Source organism: Heterodontus francisci, chromosome 1 (assembly GCF_036365525.1).
Source record: "Heterodontus francisci isolate sHetFra1 chromosome 1, sHetFra1.hap1, whole genome shotgun sequence".
Lineage (NCBI taxonomy): Eukaryota > Metazoa > Chordata > Chondrichthyes > Heterodontiformes > Heterodontidae > Heterodontus > Heterodontus francisci.
In genome coordinates, this window is record NC_090371.1 from 253,526,254 (window position 1) to 253,553,580 (window position 27,327).

General features: G+C 41.3%; 1 protein-coding gene across 5 annotated transcripts in view; it reads left to right on the forward strand.

Moving 5' to 3' along the window:
• The window catches only part of abhd18 (abhydrolase domain containing 18), a 147,945-nt gene that overhangs the window by 63,135 nt on the left and 57,483 nt on the right, over positions 1-27,327 (forward strand). Inside the window, exon 7 of one of the 5 annotated variants that reach the window (XM_068042879.1) lies at positions 5,067-5,094. The exons of the other annotated variants lie outside the window; for them this stretch is intronic. Within the exon in view, the coding sequence (XP_067898980.1) occupies positions 5,067-5,094 (28 nt within the window). The remainder of the gene's footprint in view (positions 1-5,066; positions 5,095-27,327) is intronic. 5 annotated transcript variants of the gene reach the window in all.

A 27,327-nucleotide genomic window follows, 5' to 3' on the forward strand; every position in this document is an offset into this window, starting at 1 on the left:
TCAACCTGCAAGTCTTTTGGCTGTGGGAGGAAACCGGAGCACCCGGAGGAAACCCATGCAGACACAGGAAGAACTTGCAAACTCCACACAGGCAGTACCCAGAATTGAACCTGGGTCGCTGGAGCTGTGAGGCTGCGGTGCTAACCACTGCGCCGCCCTAAGTTTTAAGTTCTTATTTGTTACAGCATGTAGTTATTACTTTTATCGAGAGTCTGGTGTACATACTTTCTTTTTAAATTCAAAATTTTGACATGATTTTTCAAAATAATTTCAAATTTAACTGCTGCTTACTTTATTGGAAGAGCCTGCCCTGTCTGAGGTCCTGATCCCTGAATAGTGAAGACAAAGACTTAACATAAAAAGGGAGTTCTTTCTCCGCCAGTTTTCTTTACAATGCTTACTCCTGAGCCAAAGACAGTCCAATGCTATCTACACATGTGCTTCTGCATGTGCACTTCCAGTAGGGTTTACTAAATAGTGAGTAAGAGTGAGAACTTTGCTGTATTGCTGCCCCCTTCCCTAAAAATCCGGGGCATTGAAGGCAGTTGTAGCACATCTACCACTACTCTAGTTGAGATTAGATCACTCAGTACAAACCATGTTATTGAACCTGGTTTGTATTGATCAGCTACTCGCTACCTTAACCAGCTGAGTCAGTGGGAGACAGCACCTGTAATACTTAATTATTATAAGATCATAAGTAAGATTAAAATAAATAGGAGCAGGAGTAGGCCATTTGACCCCTCGAGCCTGCTCTGCCGTTTAGTATCATCCCTTGTAGATCAAAAATCTGTCTAACTCAGCCTTGAATATCTCCTAACACAAATTCATCTCCTTCAGACCATTGCATTAAGCTTCTTAAAAACAGTCAGCACAATTATTGATTGAGCAATATTCAAGAAAATAACATGGGCAAAAGAAATAGATATAGTGCATGAAGTCTAGAGTAAACTGTTTCACTGCTCAAAACTTCCTCACGAAAGATTTTGTTATTTGTACTGTGATGGATTTTCCCTAATTTTATTTGCATTCTTTGTAGAGTTTGTTACCTTCTGTTCACCTGGTTTTCTTGTATGAATCCTTCCCAGGTGATGCAGATGTACAGGTGTTTGCTTCCAGGCCACTGCCAATGCAGCATTTGGCCACCTGACAATAGGAATGCAAGAGGTTCGAGTGAAGTCTTCCCTCTGCTGAGTGCTTCCTTGCACCAATGTTATTGAAATTGATATCTCCAAGGAATGAGGAATTGAACCTATTTTCTGTCATGCCACTCAAGTGATTGTGCTGTGCTCTGGGACAGCCTGAACTCTTAATCTATTTCATCTTTTGAGTGTGCCAAATAGTGAATGAGTACAACTCCTAAATGCCATATTTCTTTGTAACCTTGAAAACAATTGACCAAAAAGTCTAGGTTATTCAAATAACATTCAGTTCCAGCATGTTTCATTCTGTTTTTCAGAACAGAGTGGGAGCTACAGTGATCCATAGAGTATTTGATCATCTGTGTCTATACTTTCCAGTAACCTTCAATCTGTTTATATTGGCATGAGAGTTGTGTGAAGCAGGCAGGTGCAGTTTTTTAAAATAATAAACTAGTTAATCTACATATTGTGGCATTAAAGCCAAATACTGCAGATGATGGAAATCTAAAATAAAAACAGAAAGTGCTGGAAATACTCAGCAGGACTGGCAGCATCTGTGGAAAGAGAAACAGAGTTAACGTTTCAGGTCATAGCTTTAATATTGAAAATGCATATATAAGAAATAGGAGTTGGAGTCAGCCATTTGACACTCCGAGCCTGCTCCACCGTTCAACACGATCGTAGCTGTTATTCTACCTGCACTCCACCTTCCCCATATCCCTTGGTTCCCTCTGTCTTGAATATACTCAACAACTAAGCATCGGCAGGCAGTTCTTTGGAGTAGAAAATTCCCAAAATTCAGAACACTTTGAGTGAAGAAATTTCTCCTCATCTCAGTCCGAAATGGTCGACTCCTTATTCTGAGACTGTGACCCCTGTGTTCTCGATTCCCCAACCAGGGAAATCATTTTCTCACCATGGCCAAACAAGCTTCTTCAGAGGAAACTGAGTTGGCACTGCAGACAGATGACCATGCTGTCTGGTTGTCTGAAACCACCTTTGGGGAGTTAGAGGACCCAGGGAATGGGTTAAACCAATCTCTCCTAGTTGAGGCACAGTAAGCCGACCCAGAATTAAGGAAGTTAGCACAGGCTACCCAAACTGAAACAAGCAGAGGGAATCCCTAATTGCTACTATGTAAAGAATGAGGTGCTGATGCTGAAGTGGAGCTCTCCTCACAGACCTGAGGACAAAGAGTGGACAGTGGTTCACCAGTTAGTGGTGCCACTGAGGTACCATAAAGAAATATTAAGAATAGGTGACCATTTTACAATGGCTGTACATGTCAGTGTAAGAAAGACCAAAGCCCACATAAGGCGGCAGTTTGACTGGCCAAAACTCCACTAAAATTTAATGGAGTACTGTAAAACCTGCCACATTTGCCAGGTTGTGAGGAAGCCCCAACCTGCAGTAAAATCGGCACCCCTAATTCCTGTACTGGCTTTTGGGGAATGCTCCAGCAGAAGGCTGGTGAATTGTGAGGGACCCCTGTTGAAAACAAAAGGGGACAGACAAGCACAAGTCTGGCAGACAGTTAGGGAGGAAGGGGATGAATAGGACGGTGAGGACAGGTTAAAGGAGATCCTGAGGATTCACAAATGGAGCCCCCCTACTGTCCGGTCAGCCAACCCCGAAATGTTGGGAATATTAGACCCCACATCCTCCTACGTAAATGCAGGCCAAAGAAGCACCCTACCGAGGCTGCTCACAGCATTTACAGAAACCTGCAGCAACAAGGATAGTCTTTAAAAGGGCAAAACAACAGTGAGGGTGATGCCTCACCTAGTCGGTGCTGCAGGGGAATGCAGTGGAATCTGGACAAATACCTGTGAGCAGGAATGTCCCAGAGGACATGGGGGGAGATTAGCAAAGAGAACCTCCCCACAGTCAAGAGAAAAGGGAAGCAAAAATGCTCTAAAGTGAGCAGCACGTGTATGACTCACCAGAATATTAAAAATGAAGTCCAGGTGGATCTACCCACTGCAAAATCCCATTATCAAAGCTCAAATCCAAAGTTAATCAAATCCAACAATCTCACTTCAGACTCCAGCAGGAACAAAGGCCCAGAGGAAATCCTAGACACCTCACAGGGGCTTAAAATCAATTCATTACCAATACCTGAAGGGTGAGCACCACGTGTTGCAGAAACAGCAGCCAAGGAGTTAAAGCTGGTACATAAAGGAGAACTTGCCCTAGACAATTATGGAAATTTGCAGACACCAAGCTTCCCTAACAGCCACATGTTTATTCAGATGTCTATCCCCAGCTTATTCCAAACTGATACTAAAGAAACTTTAAACACATTGGACAACACCTAACCATCCCAGACCAACCTCAAGGGAACAGGACAGTTAAAATTAGCACAGCTGCTGCAGATGAAGAAGACGACAAGGTGCAACAATTTTAAGGTTTCTGAGTGGATGAGAGTGAATGAAAAAATGCATGTTTTTTCCTATGTTTTCTTTTAACAACTATATTGAAATGCTCCCACTGTCGCTTATCATTCTGTGTGGTACAGTGGTGTTATGAAAACCCCCACATGCCAAATGGAAAATATTAATTTCATCAAGTGGAACTTTGCCTGAGACTTACTGGAAATTGTTACAAATAACATTTTAATAAGAACAGCTAGCAGCAAAGATGGCCACGAGTATTTGCATGTGAAGCACGAAAGGATTAGACTGGAGACAAACAAACATGATTGACTCAGCCTAGCCAGAATAATATGGTGCTCTCTGATTCAATTATCTGAGATAACCTTGTCAATGTGGTCATCAAGAGTCATCAACACCCATTGACTTTGAAAGAGCCAACCCTGCCACCAAGTATGGCTGGGCAGCCCGAGGGGAGGGCCTTGAGAAAATTCCGGAGGAACCTCATTAAAACACAGAGGTGGTCATGTCATGTGCAACTCTGGGAGATTGTGAGTTGTGACTCCAAAAGCAGACAGTAACTGAGATCTATCAGGAGAACAACACTCTCTGCGACAAAGACCCAGAGAAGCCTCAACTGCGACTACTAATGCCTCAAACCTATACACTAGCACAGTCAGCAAGGACTGGGAAGATGTTGTTAGGACAGAGGGTCACAGAGAATAATTGACTGGAAGGTCATGGAGCAAAGGCAAAGGGTGTGTTAATGGTGCGGTGAAAGACGATGCATTAGTGCAGAGAGGGTATTAAATGACGGAATAATGAACAGCCCTGGCCAAAAGCACAAACATGAAAAAAAAACAGTGGACAGGCACACGATAAAAAAATGAATCCTATCAACACCTTCCCTTTTGTTATCTTTTGTACCACTCCAGCTTTATTTGCTTAAAACCTATTACATTTCTAACCTTTGCCAGTTCTGATGAAAGGTCACTGACCTGAAACTTTAATTCTGCTTCTCTCTTCACAGATGCTGCCAGACCTGCTAAGTACTTGCAGCACTTTTTGTTTTTATTTCAGATTTCCAGCATCTGCAGTATTTTGCTTTTATATTACTAACATACCATATACCTTCCTAATTGTGTACAGTACCTACATGTTTACTTTTTGTGATTCATGTACAAGGATACCCAGGTCCCTCTGAATGCAAACATTCCTTGGTCTTGCGCCATTCAAAACATTTTTAAAATGTTTCCACCCAAGTGGATAACTTCACATTTCATATTGTGTTTCATCTGACATGTTCTATCCAGTCACCCAATCTATCTATATTCCTCTGCAGCCTCCTTGTGTCCTCCTCACTGCTTACTTTCCACCTAACTTTATTGTCAGTAAGCTTAGATATGTTACACTTAGTCCCCACATCTAAGTCGATATAGATTGTAAGTATTTATTGTATATATTTATTGTATTTCTTTAAATCTGTTCTCCCTTCTATATCTGTTTTAAAGCAAGTAGTAAAATTAGCTATTTCCCTTGACATTATCATTACATGGCTATAGGAAACCTAAAGATCAAATGTAAGTACTTTAGTTTTACTTTCTTCTGTATCCATATATCCCCTCATGTTTAATCTGCGTCTCCTTCTTCCCAAGAAATTGAATATTTTGCTTTCTCTAACCGTGTTCAAATTTTGATAAATCTTCTTGCTAGAAATGCTGGATTGTTTGCATAGTGGACATAATTCTGAATCAGAATCTTTATTCTTTGGTGTTCAAGCATCCCACATGTGATAATTCTGCAACCCCCTTGATTGCTTCTGAGGAATTCCATTGGAGTATTTTGTCCAGATGTAGTCAGGATTGTGCCCAATGTGTCCCTTTGCACCTGCTTTATATAAATGTCCAGGACATGCAAGATAATTCAGTTCTTCCACCACCTCCCCCATTCCCTAATGTCCAATTTTGAGAAAATTCTTAAAATTCCCAGTTTCACTTTTGTTTGATGCCCCGGAATCAGACCTCGAGTTCTAGGAGAGAAAAGCAGAACATACCTCTTTAAATGCTTAGTTATACTTTTTATCTGTGTGTTTTTTTTCTCTTCTAGTTGATTCCTCTATGCATTCTTGGAACGGGGAGATTTCTCTCTGCTGTTATTCCATGACAGTTGTCTTACTATGGGATTGTTATCAATTTTGGGCACAAAATCCATTGTTCTTAATGCAGGCCTTGTCTGTAAAGCAATGAATACTTGTAATTCTCAGTCAATTCTTGTGCTGCATTTTTTGTGGATTTCTCCAGATGGTAAACTCTTTCAATAACTACAGCAGGAAAACAACACATTTAGCCTGATTGCAGGGGGCTTTTTTCCTCGAGGTGGAGCTTGATACCTCCAGATTTGGTGCTTAGACTTGACCTCATAGTCAAATACAAAACTTAAAACTCTGTATTGTGTCTTTGAGCAGGGACTAAGCTTTACCATAAGTTCACAATGTCAGTAGAGCAGGGGATCTCGATGCACTTAAGTTTTATTTGTACCGAAGAAGTAGTATTGTGTGGGTGAGATCTTTGCTTTGTTGCCCAAACTCAGTACTCAGTCTGGATCTAGGTCTTTGAGATAGAAATTCATGGCTGGCCCAGTGACTCTAAGGCTGAAAAACAGTGTCAGAAGTGTGATGGTCCACTGTTTGATGCAGTTGGTCATGAGAATTGCTTAAATTGTTTCTTAACAACTCCTGACCCATACAGTTGCTAAATTTGTATTTGTTATCCTAGTGAGACTCTTTATCCTTGATTGATGGAAATGACAGATCTAAATTGAGATAAAAGCTCTTACTTTAAAAAAAAAAATTGGACACCTAAAAAGTTCAGTTTGTTTAGTGTAAATGTTTCTATGGGAAAGGAGCTTTCATATGTCAGTCTAGAAAATAGATACTAATGGATTGCTCCCATTTGAACAGTTTTCGGAAGAGGGAAAAACTTCCAGCTCATGGCCTGTCCTGATAAATCAACTTCCAGACTGTCTTTGATCTTTCTGGCTCTCTCTGAATGGTTCAGCTAAACGCGTAGATCATAGAGCATCCCAGGGTCTTAAAGGCATGTGTCAATTTATGCAGCAATCTCCAAAATTATTCCCAGCTCCATTGTGAAGGGCCTATGATGGACCATCCCTTAAGGACCATTTCCTACATTGCAGATATTGGGAATATTGTTGTGTTGATGGCACGTCGACGCATGCCTCGAACCAATTCCCAGGACAGCGTGGAAGCATCTCACCTTCCTATGATGGGAAGAGGCAGTATAAGATGATCTGCCATGTCTTTGAGTCCGAAGATGCCCAGTTAATAGCTCAGTCCATAGGACAAGCTTTTAGCGTTGCTTCCAGGAGTTCTTGCGGGCGAACGCCATTAATCCAGAAGATTTGAGCCAGAAGGAATACAGTGATCTCCTCAACACTCAGGACATGTACAATGACGATTCTTACGAGGAAAAGTGCTTCTGAACAAAAACATTCTCTAATTAAACATGTGTCACTTGGATACTCCAACCAAATTTATTCAACTTCACACTTGACCAGTCTGGTTAAGTGGGGTCCTCAACTTCAGCCAGGACATGCTGGCCAATCTCAGCACTGGTGGGCCCCATCTGCTTTCTTCTCACGGTAGCTATTGTTGGCTTCTTCCTAGGGAGACCAGCATGATCCGACTTCACCTTTGATCAGTCATGTTATCCTTGATCCATCCTCTCCTCCTTAACTCCTCAGAGGTGTAGAGTGCCACCCAACTGTAGGACAATTTTGTTTCCCTAGGGAGGTTCATTACATGGTGAAAGGGCAGTGATTGGCAGAACTCTTGCCAACAAAAGAATCTTTCCATTATCCATTGGCTTCTTCTGATTTTGTTGGACTTACTTTATCCAATTCTGAAAAGCAAACAGGTCTTGTGCAAAGGGAGGGAGGCTCTGCATTTCTTTCATTGGACAAATTTCCCTCCCCAGTATAAACTTCATGTTTCACGAAAGGCACCAGTACTGGGGACCATATTTTTAGCAGCTTTGTTCTGGCGGCAAGGTTTGTGATGTCTCAACTGTGACTTCCCTCCTCCTAAATTCATAATCTGTGTGAGGGATGCATGAATCACCAAAATTTGATCATCTTGCTGTTCTTAAAATGATTGCACCCCTCACCTTGAGACCTATTGGAATTGTCATTGGTGTTTGACGGTTAGGATTTTTAAGAAAGTTGTTTAGAGTAGTGTGGGTCAAAGTGAATTGAGTTTTCATGCAGGCTTTGGGCCTTTATTCAAGCAGAAGCAACAGGTCAAATGGGGTAATTATAACCCCAGCTAGACAAAATACTTTGTGATTTCCCAGAATCAATCAAGATTGGGTAGATTTTGCATTGTGTAAGGTATGCCAGTGATGAAAAGAATGAGGACTCTACAGGTCTTACTTTCAAACAAATCCACAGTTAAAAGGCTCAGTGTGTAAAGGTACATTTCACTTTAGCTAAATGAAATTCAGCTGAGGAATTGAAATTGACTTTTGTGTTATAAAGTGTCCTTTTAAATTAAACTAAATAAGTTCACTGATATGAATTTTGAAATGTTACAATCTCTGAAATGTTCTCAAATTTTTTGAAACAATTTAATTTATGAATTGCAAAGCAATTTTAATTCCCCAAAAATAGAAAGTGGATCATTTGCACATTGTATTCTGTGCTTAATGTGTTATGGTGCATTGCATGTTGCTGAAAGGTTGAAGAAAAGTAAATAGGTTTGTCTCTAGATCATTTTCAAGGGAAGCCCTCAAGTGGTAGTCTGAAACTGTATTGTGCAATAACTTTTGTAATCTGGTTGTCATTATAGGACTAGTAAATCTGCTTGACTTGGTAAAATAAACCCTTAAAGCAATCAATAATTTGCATTTATATAGCACCTTTAATGTAGTAAGATGTCCCAAGGTGCTTTACACAAGTGTAATCAGACAAAAATTGACATTGAGTCAAAGGAGGAGATATCAGAGCAGGTGATTAAAAGCTTGGTGAAGGAGCCATTTAAAGGAAGAGGGAGATAGAGATGTGGAGGAGCTTAGGGAGGGAATTCTAGAGCTTAGGGACTAAACAACTGTAGTTGAGTAGCGACAGGAGTAAGGGATGCACAAAAGGCCAAAGGCAGAGGAATGCATAGTTCTTGAAGGGTTGCAGGCTGGAGAAGGTTGCAGAGATGGGGAGGAATGAGGTCGTGCAGGGATTTGACCAGGAGGATGAGAATTTTAAAATTGAGGTGTTGCTAGACCAGGAGCCAACATAGGTTAGTCAGCACAAGGGTGATGGCTGAATAGAACTTGATGTGAGTTAGGATACAGGCAACAGTCTTTTGGATGAGTTTAAGATGGGAGACTGGCTGCTGAGCTTTGGAATAGTTGAATCTGAGTGATGGAGTAGACCAGAACTTTCAAGATGATATATAATTTAAGTAACAATTTTTGTAACTTGTACTGAAGGCAATAGGGCAGCAACTTGAACAATAAGAATCAATTTTCTTAGATGGGCTGAACACTTGTGAATTTTAGAGAAGGAAAGGTGGAGCTTGAAATGAGAGAGTAACATAAGACAGGTTGGCTTAGAGGTACATAGTGAAAATAGTGGGAAGGAATCCAAAGAAAGGAGGATCCCAGCAGACCTGTATGACACTAAAACATGGGGCCAGATCTTGCTGGAAAAATAATGGTGGATTAACAGCATACTGAGTTATTAATGCTCAAATCAGCCAGCAAGTTCAGGGGATGAAAAGATGAGTCGTGAGTTGCAAGTCTCCAGAATGTGCTGGCCAATTTAGCCACTCCACTCAATGGCATCTTGCCCTCAGCTTCCCTGTTATTTTTAAAAACTTGCTGGATTTGCAAATTAATTCCCATTAAACTCACTGTAGAAAGTTAGGCTTCATACTTCAGAATGCAAGTACCCTTTTAAAATGCCATAATTGTTAATGCAATGCCAATCAACCTCTCTGGCCTAGAAAGAGAACAAGTTAAACAGTCTCATTCTTATATGTTGGACATTCTTCTTAGAACTTAAAAAAAAAATTCCTCCTTTTCCTTTGTCTCTTATCTCCCTCAATCCAATCATTTTTCCCCTCTATTTCTCTTTCTGTGTCTGATTTGACCCCAATTCTCCCTCCTCCATTGTTCCTTTCTGTCTTTTTTTAATCCTTTAATTTGATTGGTTAAGGAGACATACTGCTGGGCCCGCCATGCATATGGGCCCACATGTCCTGTTGCCCTCACCATACCGTTATCAGCTCGCACTTCCAGTACGTTATGGTGTAGGAAAATGTCTATCTAATGGCATATGCCGCAAGATTTGGCCCAATATGTTCGTCATAATAGTAGACTGGAGCAATGAAAGCAGGTTCTTGCTCAGATCATCAAGATTAGAGTTGGAAGAGAAAGATAAGCCAAACATTTTTTTTCTCTTTAGGAGAGTTGGTATTCTATCAGAATAGAAGATTTGTGGAACAGAAGTTGGAGAAGACTATTTTGGCAAGGGATCAGAAGTGATTGCTGGAGGGCAGGAAAATAGTAATTGATGCTTTTTCATAAGTTGTATTTAGCAGCTCTTATAGCAGATTTACGGAAGTTGTAAACTGCAATGAGGTTAGCTGGGAGTGCTTCAGACAGATCAAGTAGCCAGGTGCAATTGGTGTGTTTTTTTTTTAAACAAGATAATGGCAGGCGTGGTTAGGTTAAGATGTAATATCAGATCTGATGGAGGGGAAAGAGCCCAATTAATATCAATTACATCACTGGCATAAAAGGATAAAAAGAATGAAAGCAACAATTGGATCAAGGGAAAACGGTAGAGAATTCTTGAACATCTGATATATTTAGAGCTAGATGAGCTGGAATTGAAACGGCCTTTATCAAAGTGACAAAAAACATCCTATGTGACTCTGGCAAACTGTGCCTCTCGTCTTCTCTACCTGTCTGCAGCCTTTGACACAGTTGACCACACCATCCTTCTCTAACAACTTTCTTCCATCTTGCAGTCAGAAGTGGGGATATTCACTGATTAGTGCTAAACATCGTACATTCATGACTCCTCAGATACTGAAGCAGTCCATGTCCATATGCAGCAAGACCTGACAACCTTCAGGATTGGGCTGTTAAGTGGCAAATTACATTTACACCACACAAGTGCCAGGCAATGACCACCTCCAACAAGAGAAAATCCAACCATCTCCCCTTGTCATTTCAGTGGCATTACCATCGCTGAATTCCCCCACTAACAACATCCTGGGGGTTACCATTGACTAGAAACTAAACTGGACCAACCTTTTAAATACTGTGGCTGCAAGAGCAGGTCAGAGGCTGGGAATTCTGAAGCGGGTAACACACCTTCTGACTCCTCAAAACCTGTCTGCCATCTACAAAGCACAAGTCAGGAGTGTGATGGAATACTCTCCACTTGCCTGACTGATTGCAGCTCCAACAGGCTTGACACCATCCAGGACAAAGCAACCTGATTGGCAACCCATCCACCACCTTCAACATTTACTTCTTCCACCACCGACGCACAGTGGCAGCAATGTGTACCATCTACAAGATGCACTACAACAACTCACCAAGGCTGTTTCGACAGCACCTTCCAAACCCGTGACCTCTGCCACCTAGAAGGACAAGGGCAGCAGATACATGGGAACACCACCACCAGCAGGTTCCCCTCCAAGTCACACACTATCCAGACTTGGAACTATATTGCCATTCCTTCACTGTTGGGTCAAAATCCTGGAACTCCCTAACAGCATTGTTGGTGTACCTACACCACAGGGACTGCAGCCGACCACCACCTTCTCAAGGGCAATTGGGGATGGACAATAAATGCTGTCCTAGCCCACAATGTCCATATACCATGAAAGAATAAAAAGTTAGATCGGACTGTACATGCCTGGTTCCATGCTTATCTAGTCTTACAGAGGATCACCAAGAATGGCTCCTCTTCCTGTACCTGCACTATTACCTCTAGTGTCCCCAAGGATCTATCCTTGACCCCCTCCTATTTCTCATCTACATTTACCTCCAGCTCCCTCCACCCTCTTCCCACCAAACTGCTGAACACCCAACTTCCCCTCCTGGTTCCCATGTTAGATGATGTGGTTAACAGTTCTCTTCCTTCAGGTGTTGTCCCTCTCTCCTTTAAATCTGCCACCATCGCCCCTCTCAAAAATCAATCCTTAGCCTCACTGTCCTTGCAAATGACTGCCCCATTTCCAACTTCCCTTTCCTCTCCAAAGTCCTTGAACGTGTTGTCCCTTCCCAAATCCGTGCCCATCTTTCCCGGCACCCCATGTTTAAATCTTTCCAATCAGGTTTCTGCCCCTGCCACAGTACCGAAATGGCTCTTGTGAAAGTCACATGACATCCCATGTGACTGTGACAAAGGTAAACTATCTCTCCTTGTCCTTCTCGACGTGCCTGCAGCCATTGACATGATTGACCACACCATCCTCCTCCAGCATACAAAAGCAAAATACGGCAAATGCTGGAATTCTGAGATAAAAACAGAAAATGCTGGAAGGTCTGGGGAGAAAGAAACAATTAACATTTCAAGTTCATGACCTTTCATCAGAACTAGTAAGGTTAGAAATGTAATAGGTTTTGAGCAAGTGAAAGGGGGAGGGTGGGAAGAAAAACAGAAGGGAAGTTCTGTGATAGGGTGGAGGCCAGGAGAAATTAAATGAAACATCTTGTCATGGTGCAAGGCCAAAGGGTGTGAGAATGGGACAAGTAAAAAAAAAGATGTGTCTAGAGGAGGTGTGAAAGGCAGGATAGCTGCCATCTGAACACAAAGTCAAGGAAATAAGAAAACAACAAATCAGCAAAGAAACATGAAGCAAAATGGGGTCAGGGGTTATGATCTAAAATTGATGAACTCCATGTTGAGTCCAGAAGGCTGTAAAGTGCCCAGTTGAAAGATGAGGTGCTGTTCCTCGAGCTTGTGTTGAGTTTCATTGGAACACTGGAGTAAGCCAAGGACAGAAAGGTCAGTGGGAGCGAGGTGGAGAATTAAAATGATAGGCGACTGGAAGCTTGGGGTCAAGCTTGCGGACTGAATAGAGATGTTCTGCAAAGCAGTCACCCAGACTGCATTTGGTCTCTCCAGTGTAGAGGTGGCTGCATCGTGAGCAGTGAGTACAGTATACTAACTTGGAAAAAGTATAAGTAAATCGCTGTTTCACCTGGATGAAGTGTTCAGGGACTTGTACGCTAAGAAGGGAGGGGGTAAAAGGGCAAGTGTTGCATCTCCTGCGCTTGCATGGAAAGGTGCCTTAGGATAGTGGGGGTGACTGAGGAGTGGACCAGTGTTTCCCAGAGGGAATGATCCCTTTGGAATGCTGAAAGGGGAGGAGAGGAGAAGGTGTGTTTGGTGATGGCATCATGCTGGATGTAGTAGAAATGGTGGAGGATGATCTGATGAATATGGAGACTGGTGGGGTGTAAGGTGAGGTCAAGGGGAACCCTTTTGTGATTCTGGGAGAAAGGGAAAGGGGTGAGAGCAAACATGCAAGAAATAGAATGGACACTGTCGAGGACCTTTCATCGACCTGAAACATAAACTCTGTTTCTTTCTCCACAGATGCTGCCAGAACTGCTGAGTATTTCCAGCACTTTCTGTTTTTAGTATTATTAGTTTTCATGTGTACACTGACAACACCCAGCAATTCTTCGCCACCATCTCTCTAAACTCCTGCACTGATGGTAAATTATCAGACTGCCATCTGACATCCAGTACTCGATAAGCAAAAATTTCCACCAGTGAGATAATTATAGCCATTATTTTCAGTCCTTTTTCCAAACTTCATTCCCCAGCTACCGACACTATCCCTCTCCCTGACAATTGTCTGAGACTAAACCAGACTATTTGCAATCTTGGTGTCATATTTGGCCCTGAGATGAGCTTCCAACCACATATTCGCAGCATCACTAAGACCGCATCCATAACATCTCCTGACTTGCCTCTTCCTCAGTTCATCGACTGCTGAAATCTTCATTTATGCCTTTTTTACCTCTAGACGACGATTCCAACACGCTCTTGGCTGGTCTGCCAGACTCTACTCTCTGTAAACTTGAGGTCATCCAAAACTCTGCTGCCAGTGTCCTAACTCGCACCAAGAACCCTTACCCATCACCCTTATGCTTGTTGACCTACAGTGGATTCCAGTCAAGCAACAGCTTAATTTTAAAATTCTCATCCTTGTTTTTAAATCCTTCCATGGCCTTGTCCCTCCCTATCTCTAACATCCTCCAGCTCCACAATCCTCTGAGATATCTGTTCTCTAATAGTAGTCTCTTTAGCATTCCTGATTTTAATTGCTGCACCGTTGATAGATGTGCCTTCAGTTCTCTAAGGCCTAAGCTCTGGAATGCCCTCCTTACAACTCTCTGCTTCTGTACCTTGCTGTCCTCCTTTAAGACACTCCTTAAATCCCACCTCTTTGACGAAGATTTTGGTCATCTAACCTAGTATCTCATGTGGCTCAGTATCCCATAATGCTCCTGTGAAGCGCTTTGGGATGTTTTATTATGTTAAAGGTGCTGCATAAATATAAGTTGTTGTGTACACGATATGTCTATAAACATATCAGATTCAATATGATGCTGATGACAGCTCTATCTCACCACCACCTCTCTTGATCCCTCCACTGCCTCTAAATTGTCAGAATGCTTATCTGATATACAGTAATGGATCAGCAGAAATTTCCTCCAGCTAAACATTGGGAAGACCAAAGCCATTGTCTTCAGTTCCCACCATAATCTCCATTTCCTAGCCACCAACTCTTCCTGTCCAAGGCTACGCCAGACAGCACGCAACCTTTTGGACTCCGAGATGATCTCCGCACCACCACCACCAAGGCTGGCTATTCCCACCTCCGTAGCATTGCCTGACTCTGCCCTTGCCTCAGCTCATCTGCTGCTGAAATCCGAACTAAGTCTTTGTTACCTCTAGACTTGACTATTAGCACATTGCCGGCCAGCCTCCCATCTTCTCATAAACCTGAGGTCATCAAAAACTCTGCTGCCAGTATCCTAACTCACACCAAGTCCTGTTCACTCATCACCCCTGTGTTTGCTGAACTACATTGGCTCCTCGTCCTGCAATGCCCCAATTTTAAAATTCTCATCCTTGTTTGAAAATCACTTTATGGACTTACAATCTCGTAATTTCCTCTGGTCTTACAACCCTCCGAGATCTTTGAGCTCCCCAATTCTAGTCTCTTGCACATCTGCTGTTTTAATCACTCCACTGTTTGTTGGCCAACTTTCAACTGCCTAGGCCTTAGCTTTGGAATTCCTGCCCTAAGTCTCTCTGCCCCCCCCCTCTCTCTCCTCCCTTAAGACTCCTTTAGACCTACCTCTCATCTGTCCTAATACCTTCTGATGTGGTTTGGTGTCAAATTTTGTTTGAGAATGCCCTTGTGATACACCTAGGGATATTTCACTACGTTAAAAGCACTATTTAAATTCAGTCATAGTGGTGTACCATGTGACATTTGTTATGGACTATTCAAGAGATAGATCTGAGATTGTGGGTAGAAGAGCCCAGTGGTGAGCATGCAAGAGTTAAGATTGGAGTTGAAAATGCCTAGGAGATTAGCCAGATTACTGGGAGAAACAAGATTATGATTTATTTGAGTTGCTTTTGCTCATGCAGGATGTTGAGGAGCACTGCATTAGTACAGCCCTGATTAGTAGAATGTTTGTTCAAACAGAAATTGCTAAAATGAGCAAAGGGCTGCTAGGTTAATCATTGTCTAGATCTGTTGAATTTTTGCGATACTGATTGGGAAATTCCCACTTTAGTGATGCAGTAGTCATGTTCTGCCACTAAAATCAGTAGATATCGTTTAGTAGGCATGCAAATGCATCATGGGACATAACACCAGTTTGGTATGTAAATTGGAGCCTGGACCCAACTAAAGCCTTAATTTCAGAATCTTACAATCAGTGCCACAGAACTAAATGATCTTGGGATTAACTACTTGTCTATGGGACTTTGGGACATTCACTGTGTTTAAAAAGTGCTAAATAAATACAAATATTTGTGGTCTGTCATGTTTAATAAACATGATATGAAGAGGAGCCAACCTATTATCTTGGCTCTTGCCAGCAAAAAATGCCAAGATTTTGTTTTTGATAGATTGCTTTACATAAGAAACATAACGTAAGAAATAGGAGCAGCAGTAGGCCATTCAGCCCCTTGACCCTATCTGCAATTCAATAAGATCACTTTCCTGCCTGTCCCCCCATAACCCTTGCTGTTCAAAAATCTGTCTAACTCAGCCTGAATATATTCAATGACCCAACCTCCCTGCGCTCTGGGGAAGAGATTTCCAAAGATTGATGATCCTCTTAGAAAAGAAATTCCTTCTCATCTCCATTTTAAAACAGAGACCCCTTATTTTGAAACTGTGCGCCCTAGTTTTAGATTCCCCCACAAGGGGAATCTCAGCATCTATCCTGTCAAGCCCCCTCAGAATCTTGTGTGTTTCAATAAGGTCACCTCTCATTCTTCTGAACCCTAGTGAGTACAGGCTCAACCACTCCTTTATGAGAATCCCTTCATCCCAAGAATCAGCCTCGTGAATCTTCTCTGAACTGCTTCCAATGCAAGTATATACCTTCTTAAGCAGACCAAAACTGTACGCAGTACTCTAAGTACAGTCTCACCAATGCCCTCTACAGTTGTATCAAGACTTCCCTACTTTTCTACTCCATCCCTCTTTACAATAAATGCCAAAATGCCATTTTCCTTCCTAATTACTTGCTGTACCTGCATGTTAGCTTTTTGTGATTCGTGTAGAAGGACACCCAGATCCCTCTGTACTGCAGTGTTCTGCAATCTCTCTCCATGCAAATAATATTCTACTTTTCTGTTCTTCCTGCCAAAGTGGACAACCTCACATTTTCCCACAATATACTCCGTCTACCAAATTTTTGCCCACTTATTTAATCTATCTGTATCTCTTTGCAGACACTTTGTATCCTCACAACTTGCTTTCCTACCTATCTTTGTATCGTCTGCAAATTTGGCGACAATGCACTTGGTCTCTTCATTCAAGTCATTAATGTAGATTTTAAAAAGTTGAGGCCCCAGCACTGACTCCTGTGGCACTCCACTCCAGTTTACCAACCTGAAAATGCCTATTTGTCCTGACTCTCTGTTCCCTGTTAGTTAGCCAATCCTCTATCCATACTAATATATTGCCCCCAACATAATGAGCGCTAATCTTGTGTAGTAACCTTTTATGTGGCACATTTATCAAATGCCTTTTGGAAATCCAAATACATTACATATGCTGGTTCCCCTTTATCGACCCTGCTTGTCACATCCTCAAAGAACTCTAATACATTTGTCAAACACAATTTTCCTTTCATAAAACCATGTGGATTCTGTCTGATTGCATTATGACCTAATTGCATAATGATTTTCTAAATGTCTTGCTACTACTTCCTTCATAATGGATTCTTGCATTTTCCCAATGACAGATGTTAGACTAACTGGCCTGTAGTTTTCTGCTTTCTGTCGCCCTCCTTTCTTGAACAGATAGCAAATTTTTTTTTGAGATTTTGTCCTTGAAGCCTAACATTAAATATGGTTTGATTCCATAGGCCTGGGATCAACTTTCCTGGAGAATATTTGAAATATAGTTAGTTAATGTGTTCCCTTTATTAAAGGAAAACTTTAGGGTACTAAGAAAGAAACAATTAGTTATAGACCCATTGCTAATCACTTTTATAAAATGGGAGCCAGCTCAAAATTATGTTGTCAAGGGCATGCTATAGCCAAAGTCTATAGTCAGTGTTTGTATTTATTTTCTTCTTTTTGCTTTTGAATGATTGCTTTACTGTTGTTATACAACAACTGAGAATACACTGAATGCCAGTGTTGAAATCTACATTGCTATTTGTATTGTCCACATTAGTAAATAATGCGACAAAAAGTAATATTTGTTGATTGTGCATGTGCTGAGATTATAAATGCTGGTATTGATTTTGGGATTGAAATTAACAGCCTGCCTTTCAGAAGCTAGTATGTGTGGCATGATGTCAAATTGTGCTGCTACACATAAAGGCATTCTGTTAGGTAGAGTTAGCTTTCGAACTTTGCTTTTCATCTACCAGCAGCATCAATTATTTTCCGTATTACACAACGAGGCAGTGTTTCTTCTCCGGTAGCTGTAAATTTGGAAACCCCTGGTGCCATTGGAAATTATGTAATATGTGGGTTAGGGTCCCTAGTTTCTCACTCGCTGTCAGGCTGGTGAAGCAAAATGGTTCAGAGTGAAATCAGTATTTCTACAGATGGGGTGGAATGAGGACAAGACCGTCCCATAACATTCTTGCACCTGAAGGCAGTTTTAAGGACAGCGTGTGGATTGCTTACTTGCCTATTCTGCAAGGGAATATTGTCGTTTAGGAAATCTTCAAATTGCTTTTTTTTCAAATCTAAAATTGATTTGCTACACCTCATTAAAGTAAAATTTGCCTAAATTGTGGTCTCTTGCTCAGTTTCACTTGTTTCTTCTGCTGCTTCTACCACCATTCTTCCCCACCTTTGTCTCCCCTCTGATCATGAAGACAGCAACAGATGTTTTGGCATTTTATTTCATGGATAGTCACTTGGGCAACTGTTTGATTCGTTGCCCAACTGATCATTCTTCATCTGAATCTTAACTATGTCGATAGATTAATCAGCTGTGAGATATTCAGTACTAAGTCCAATTATGGCCTCACATGACATCTGCAGAGTAGACCAGCAGGAGTTGAGGGTACTCCAGGAGCAAGAATTCTGGCAAATCTCCCTGGATGTGGGAATGGAAGGCACTAAGTCCAAACCGATGAATGGGTCAAGAAGTGGCCAGTGCAGCCATCGAAGGTTCCGGCACATAATACTCCTTCAAAAGTGTGGGTTAAGAATCCAAGGCATGCATTGATGCTTGTAGAAGGGTGGGAAGAACACTGCTTTGGGGAATGGCTGAGCAGCCAAGAGTGGTACCGAGGCTGATTAATGAACAGAATGGGCTCACAGTCAACCAGCAAGAATAGTAGTAGTATGAGGCATTTTGAGACTGGCAAGCACAGGGCTAGAAATATGGAACAGGAGAGATAAATTCTTCTAAACATACTCCAAGTAAATGTATAAACACAGAGAGGAAAGAAGCAAAATAAACTAACAGGAAATTCGACTTTTAAAAGTTTTAAGCAAATTCACCTGTAGATCTTAATGACTTCTCCAAGTTGACGTCTGAGTTGATTGAATGGGTGAGAAACTTCATCCAAGCTATACAATTACGTAAACAGCATGACCAATTTACATAGGCAGTTCCATTTAAATGTGTAGGTAGAAAAAGTTGACAAAAATCTAAATGGGGAGTCAAGTGCAGACAGGAAATACATTCAGAGGCGAGATTTTTTAAAAATCTATTGTAGCAATTTGGATTTAGCTGTCTAAATATTTTTATGTGTAGTACACAGAAATCTTGATTCAAATAACCTAGGGTCCATTTTCTGAATTCAACTGTATACCGGGAGTCTAGACAAGAAAATGGATTATTGGTTACAAATTTCAGGAGTAAAACTGAGCAATTACAGATGAGTTGAAGTGTAGACCAGATAAAACAGATATATTTTTCCAGTATTTTGCTTAATGTAGTAAAACATTCCAAAGCACTTCTTGGAGAATTATCAAACAGAATTTGGCACTGAACCACATAACATTACATTACGAACATACGAATTAGAAGCAGGAGTAGGCCACTCGGCCCTTCTAGCCTGCTCTGCCATTCAATAAGTTCATGGCTGAACTGATTACTCCACATTTCCACCTACCCCTGATAACCTTCGCCCCCTTGCTTATCAAGAATCTATCTACCTCTGCCTTAAAAATATTCAAAGACTCTGCTTTCACCACCTTTTGAGGAAGAGAATTCCAAAGACTCGCAACCCTCTGAGTGAAACAATTTCCAATCTTTCCTCGTAAGACAGCCCGCCCATTCCAGGTATTAGTCTTGTAAACCTTCTCTGTACTGCCTCCAACGCATTTACATCCTTCCTTAAATAAGGTGACCAGTACTGTACATGGTACTCCAGATGTGCCCTGTATAGCTGAAGCATAACCTCCCTACTTCTGTATTCAATTCCCTCGCGATAAACAATAACATTCTATTAGCTTTCCTAATTACGTGCTGTACCTGCATACTAACCTTTTGCGATTTATGCACTCAGACACCCAGATCCATCTGCATCTCAGAGCTCTGCAATCTCTCACCATTTAGACAATATGCTTTTTTATTCTTCCTGCCAAAGTGGACAATTTCACACTTTCCCACATTATACTCCATTTGCCAGGTCTTTGCCCACTCATTTAACCTATCTATATCCCTTTGTAGCCCCCTTATGTTCTCTTCACAAGTTACTTTCCTATCTATCTGTGTCATCAGCAAATGTATGCACCATACCTTCGGTCCCTTCATTCTAAGTCATTTATATAAATTGTAAAAAGTTGAGGCCCCAGCACAGATCCCTGTGGCACACCACTCGTTACATCTTGCCAACCAGAAAATGAACCATTTATGCCTACTCTCTGTTTCCTGTTAACTAGCCAATCTTCTATCCATGCCAATATGTTACCCCCTACACCATGAGCTTTTATTTTCTGCAATAACCTTTGATGTGGCACCTTATCAAATGCCTTCTGGAAATCTAAGTACAATACATTCACCAGTTCCCCTTTATCCACAGCACGTGTAACTCCCTCAAAGAACTCCAATAAATTGGTTAAACATGATTTCCCTTTCACAAAACCATGTTGACTCTACCTGATTACCTTGAATTTTTCTAAATGCCCTGCTTTAACATCTTTAATAATAGCTTCTGACATTTTCTCTAAGACTGATGTTAAGCTAACTGGCCTGTAGTTTCCTGCTTTCTGTCTCCCTCCCTTTTTGAATAAAGGAGTTACATTCCCTATTTTCCAAACTAACAGAACCTTCCCCGAATCTAGGGAATTTTGGAAAATTAAAACTGACCGCTTCTCACTAGTCACTTCTTTTAATACCCTAGGATGAAGTCCATCAGGACCCGGAGACTTGTCAGCCCGCAGCTCCAACAATTTGTTCAGTACCACTTCCCTGGTGATTGTACTTTTCTTGAGTTCCTCCCTCCCTTCCATTTCCTGACTTACAGCCAAAACTGGGATGTTACTTGTATCCTCAATAGTGAAGACCAATGCAAAATATCTGTTCAATTCATCTGCCATCTCCTTATCCATTATTAATTCCCCAGACTCACTTTCTATAGAACCAATGCTCACTTTAACTTTTCTTTTTTAAATATCTATAGAAACTCTTACTATCTTCCTTTATATTTCTAGCTAGCTTTCTCTCGTACTCTAATTTTACCTTTCTCATCAATCTTTTAGTCATTCTTTGCTGTTTTTTATATTCTGTGCTATCTATATTAGTACAAGTGTCCAAAAACTTGGTCAAAGAGGTAAATTTTAAAGAGCATCTTAAAGGGAAAGAGGGAGCTTTGGGGCTCGACAAAAAAATTTACCCTTGTTCTTGTGTTTAGTAACATTAAAGTTGAAATTAAATCTAAATATTTGAAAGGACCAGCCTCAATGATGGCAGAGCCAAGCACGTGAAGGCAAAAGACAAGGCTGAAGCAATGGCTACTATCTTCAGCCAGAAGTGCTGAGTGGACTCTTCCTGAAGTCTGCCATCATTACAGAAGACAGTCTTCAGCCATTTCGATTTACTCTGTGATATCAAAAATCAGTGGGTACAGCAAAGGCTGTGAGCCCAGGCAATATTCCAGCTGTGGTGCTGAAGACTTATGCTCCTTAACTAACGGCGCCTCTAGCCAGGCTGTTCATAGAATCATAGAAATTTACAGCACAGAAGGAGGCCATTCAGCTGATCGTCTCTGTGCCAGCTGCAAAAGAGCTACCTCGCTTAATACCACCTTCCAGCTCTTGGTTTGTAGCCCTGTAGGCTATGGCACTTCAAGTGCATAATCAAGTGCTTTTTAAATGCATTGAGGGTTTCTGCCTTGATCACCCCTTCAGGGAGTGTGTCCCAGACCCCAACCACTCTCTGGACGAAAAACTGTCTCCTCAACACCCCTCTAATCTTTCTACCAATTACTTCAAATCTATGTTTCCTGGTTATGACTAAGGGAAATAGGTCCTTCCTTTCGACTTTAGGCCCCTCATAATTTTATACACCTCAATTAAATCTTCCCTCAGCCTCCTCTGTTCTGAAGAAAACAGCCCCAACCTGTCCAATTTTTCTTCGTAGCTAAAATTTCAGGCTAGCAACACCTAGTAAATCTACTCTCTATGCTCTCTAGTGCGATTGCATCCTTTCAATAATATGGTCACAAGCTGGAGGCAGTACTGTACTTGTGGCCTAACTTGTGCTTCATACAGTTTTAACATAAAAGTAGACAAAGAGGAGGTTTGAGTATGACTGCCTGTCCTGCTATCTTCAAGGATTTATGCATATGCACTCTAAGGTCCCTTTGCTCCTCCAAACGTCTCAGTATCCTACCATTTATTGTGTATTCCTTGCAATACAGCTACATCATTGGCATTTACCTGACGATATGGAACATTCCCCAGAATGGGCGGCACAGTGGCGCAGTGGTTAGCACTGCAACCTCACAGCTCCAGGGACCCGGGTTCGATTCTGGGTACTGCCTGTGCAGAGTTTGCAAGTTCTCCCTGTGTCTGCGTGGGTTTCCTCCGGGTGCTCCGGTTTCCTCCCACATGCCAAAGACTTGCAGGTTGATAGGTTAATTGGCCATTATAAATTGCCCCTAGTATAGGTAGGTGGTAGGGAAATATATCGGGACCGGTGGGGATGTTATTGGAATATGGGATTCGTGTAGGATTAGTATAAATGGGTGGTTGATGGTCGGCACAGACTCGGTGGGCCGAAGGGCCTGTTTCAGTGCTGTATCTCTAAACTAAACTAAACATACGTCACGTCCACAAAAAGCAGGACAAATCCAGCCCGGTCGGTTACTGCCCCATCGATGTTTGTCGGAACTTGCTGTGCACATATTGGCTGCTGCATTTCCTACATTACAATAGTGGCTATGCTTCAAAAGTACTTCATTTGTTGTAAAGCGCTTTTGGGACATCCTGAGGTTGTGAAAGGCGCGATAAAACTGCAGGTTTTTCTTTTCATTAGCCTATCTTAATCATCAGCAAAGTGAGGGAAAGTGTTGTCGATAGTACTATCAGGCGGCACTTACTTGCCTATAACTTGCTCACTAATACCCAGAATTCCACCCGAATCACCCTGTTTCAGACCTCATTACAACTTTGATCCAAACATGAACAAAAGAGCTGAATTCTGGACATGCAGTAAGAATGACTGCCCTTGACATCAGGTCAAGTGCTGCCTTGATAAGTGGCAAGTATCATTCACACCACACAAGTACCAAGTAATGACCATCTCCAAAAGAGAGAGTTAAACCACCTTCTCTTGACATTCAATGGCATTATCATTGTCTAATTACCCACCATCAACATCTGGGGGATCACCAGTGACCAGAAACTTATCTGGACCAGCCACATAAATACTGTGGCTACAGGAACAGGTCATGGGCTGGCTATTCTGTGGTGAGTAACTCGCACCTCACTCCCCAAAACATATCTACCACTTACAAGTCAGGTGTGTGATGAAATACTTTTTACTTGCCTGGATGGGTGCAGTTCCAACAATACTGAAGAAGCTCAACACCATCAAGAAAAAAGCACCCCACTTGATCGGCACTCCATCCACCACCTTAAACATTCACTTCCTCCGGCACGCTGTGGCTGTAGTGTATACCATCTGCAAGATGCAATGCAACAACTCACTAATGCTTCGACAGCTCCTTTCAATCCTGCAAAGTCTACCACCTAAAAAGACAAGGTCAGCAGACGCATAGGGGCTCCACCACCTGCAAGTTCCCCTCCAAGTTGCACACCTCCTTGACCTGGAAATATATTGCTGTTTGTTCATCGTCACTGTGTCAAAATCCTGGAGCTCCCTACCAAACAGCTTTGTGGGTGTACCTACACCACATGGACTGCAATAGATCAAGAAGGCAGATCACCACCACATTCTCAAGGACAGTGAGGGATGGGCAATAAATGCTGACCTTGGCAGTGACACCTACATCCTGTGAATAAATATTTTTAATTATTTCAAATTATTGTGGTTGAAAGTATTGTGCAGTGAAGTTCATGAAACAAAAAATCAGTGAAGTTTTTATAGTTTAATTTGGCATCCACATCTCTTAAAATAATAAAGTTATTTGCTGTGATGGTTCCATTTGCCTGAAGTGACATCAGTTGTAGTAATTAAAGATATTTAAAATCAAATGTCATTCACCTAAATTAGAAAATCTTGAAAGTAAGAACATGTCCTACAACTCTCTTCCAAGCATCAGGAGGTGAGTTGCGGAAGATTTTAATATATATATTCCACTGAGAAGGCAATGAAGATTCCTGCCAAGCAGGAAGATGATCAAAGAAAATTTCATGAAATCCAAATGAACTAAAATGTTTGAGACTCCAACTAATTTTCTACATAATGCCCTTTCTATCTCTCGTAATTAAAATTTGAAGAAACTTGACCTGAAAGTATTCTTGTCGAACTTTGCACCTTGAGTTCTTCCCAGAGCTGCTACAATTTTGAATATTTTGAAAGGGCGGCGCAGTGGTTAGCACCGCAGCCTCACAGCTCCAGGGACCCGGGTTCGATTCCAGGTACTGCCTGTGTGGAGTTTGCAAGTTCTCCCTGTGTCTGCGTGGGTTTTCTCCCGGTGCTCCGGTTTCCTCCCACAAGCCAAAAGACTTGCAGGTTGATAGGTAAATTGGCCATTATAAATTGTCACTAGCGTAGGTAGGTGGTAGGGAAATATAGGGACAGGTGGGGATGTTTGGTAGGAATATGGGATTAGTGTAGGATTAGTATAAATGGGTGGTTGATGTTCGGCACAGACTCGGTGGGCCGAAGGGCCTGTTTCAGTGCTGTATCTCTAATCTAATATTACTGTTGGGTTAAATACAGCTGATACTGTGAGATTGTACATTTCAGATTCTGTGGAATACATTAAGCATCAGTAATTCTTACTGCGACCTTATAATGATAATAGAAGTTGTTAAATAAAGTCAATATATTGAATTTTTTGTCAGGTCTTAGGGGGTTTTCATAAATGATCGGGGTTGATTGGAAATCTTTACAGTACTGCATTATATCCAAACTAGCCGCTACTTGTGACAGTTTCTTTGTGTGTCAGTTATTTTATATTGACTCCCAAGTTAAACAGCATCAGATTAAAAAAACCTTAGACATAAATGATGAATCCTGAACCATTTCTTCCCATTATTATGTTGTAAACAAGTGAAGACTTGAGTATGTATGCAATCGCCATCATTTTCTTTGAGTTCAGAAATTAAGAGAAAAAAAATTCTTCCAAATGCAAGAAGCATAACAGTTGCCTTACTTGATGTTTGCTGAAAGCAGTAGCACATTTTTAGATTGTTGCATTACCGGGTTTTAAATTCTCAGTGTGTCGTAGGTTATTGATTGTTAGAAAGTAAGATGTGAACTTGTGTCCATTTAAATGTGGTCAGGACTCCCTGGAATTGTTATTCAGATGTCCTAATTTGTTCCATCAGCACTTTTGTTAGTTAAAGGATTTAATTTTAACTATTGTAGGTAGCACAGTTTCCAATTATGATCACCACAGAACATTAGAAATTGTTTAGGTAAATTGCCTGTTTACCTCTGGGGGAAGGATCACTGTTGAGATAAATCAACTGAGCAGATTAAGGAAATGAACAGAGCTAATTCTTTGTGGAATCTAAAGTATGAGAGCACAAGAAATCTAGACATTTATGCATTTTTCAGGTGACATGTAGCAATTATGTTATATATAGAGGTACAAACCTGGCAAATGGAGTATAATGTGGGAAAATGTGAAGTTACTCACTTTGGCAGGAAGAATAAAAAAGCAGAGTATTACTTAAGCAGAGAACAAATGGCCTATTTCTGCTCCTAATTCATATGTTCATATGTATTATACTTAGGGTAATAGGGAGTAAAAGAAATTTTATGCTGAAATAAGGGCGGCACAGTGGCGCAGTGGTTAGCACCGCAGCCTCACAGCTCCAGCGACCCGGGTTCAATTCTGGGTACTGCCTGTGTGAGCTTGCAAGTTCTCCCTGTGTCTGCGTGGGTTTTCTCCGGGTGCTCCGGTTTCCTCCCACAGCCAAAAGACTTGTTGGTAGGTAAATTGGCCATTATAAATTGCCCCTAGTATAGGTAGGTGGTAGGGGAATATAGGGACAGGTGAGGATGTGGTAGGCATTACTACACATATTTATTAATTCGTTAGAAAAAGTAGTAGTGCCAGAGGACTAACGGATAGCTAACATAATTCTTACATTTAAGAAGGGGGACAGAACATGCCCAGGGAATTATAGACCAGTCAGCTTAACATTGGTGGTAGGAAAATAATGGAATCCCTAATAAATGAGAAAATAGAACATCTAGAATAGAAAAATATAATAATGAATATTATTGGATTTCAAAAGGGAAAATCTTGTTTGACCAATCTTATTGAATTTTGTGGGGAGGTAACAGAGAGAGTAGATAATGGTAGTGCAGTAGATGTAAATTATCTGGATTTTCAAAAGGCCTTTGATAAGGTGCCCCATAATAGACTAATGAATAAGGTTAGAGAATGTGGAGTCATGGGACAAGGGGCAGAATGGATTGCTCGCTGGCTTCAAAGACAGAAAACAGGGAGTGGAATTAAACAGTTGTTACTCAGATTAGCAGAAGGTGGGAAGTGGTGTTCCACAAGAATTAATGCTGGGAGAACTGCTGTTCACAATTTACGTTAACGATTTGGACTTTGGAATCAAAAACTCAATTTTTTAATTTGCGGATGACATCAAATTGGAGGGGGATAGTCAATACTGAGGAGAACTGCAACAAATTATGGAGGACATTAATAAACTTTCAGAATGGGAAAATATTTGACACATGAAGTTCAATGCAGATAAATGTAGGGTAGTACATTTTGGTAGGAAGAGTAGGGAGGCCACTTTTACATAGAAGATGCGAGTCTTGGTGGGGTAGAAGAACAAAGGAATCTCAGTACAAAGACACCAATCACTGAAAGTTGCACCCTAGGTTATGCAAGGCCATAAAAAAAAGCAAACTAAGCACAAGGCTTTATTTCTAGAGGGATAGAATTGAGAAGTAGGGAAGTTATGCTAAACCTGCATCGAATCTTAGTTGAACCACACTTCAAGTACTGTGTGCATTTCTGTTGCCATATTATAAAAGGGATATAGAGGCACTGGAGAGGGTGTAGAGAAGATTTACAAGGATGATAACCAGAAATGTATGGGTATATATAATCAAGAAAGGATGAACAGGCTGGGTCTCTTTTTCTCTTGAAACAAGAAGGCTGAGGGATGACCTGATATAGGTCTTCAAAATAATGAAAGGTTTTGATCGAGTGGATGCATAGAAAATGTTTCCACCTGCGGGGAAGAACATAACAAGAGGCCATCAATATAAGATAGTCACCAAGAAATCCGATGGGGAATTCAGAAGGACCTTCTTTAGAAACATAGAAATTAGGAGCCGGAGTAGGCCATTCGGTCCTTTGGGACTGTTCTACCATTCAAAATAGATCATGGCTGATCATCTAATTCAGTATCCTGTTCCTACTTTCTCC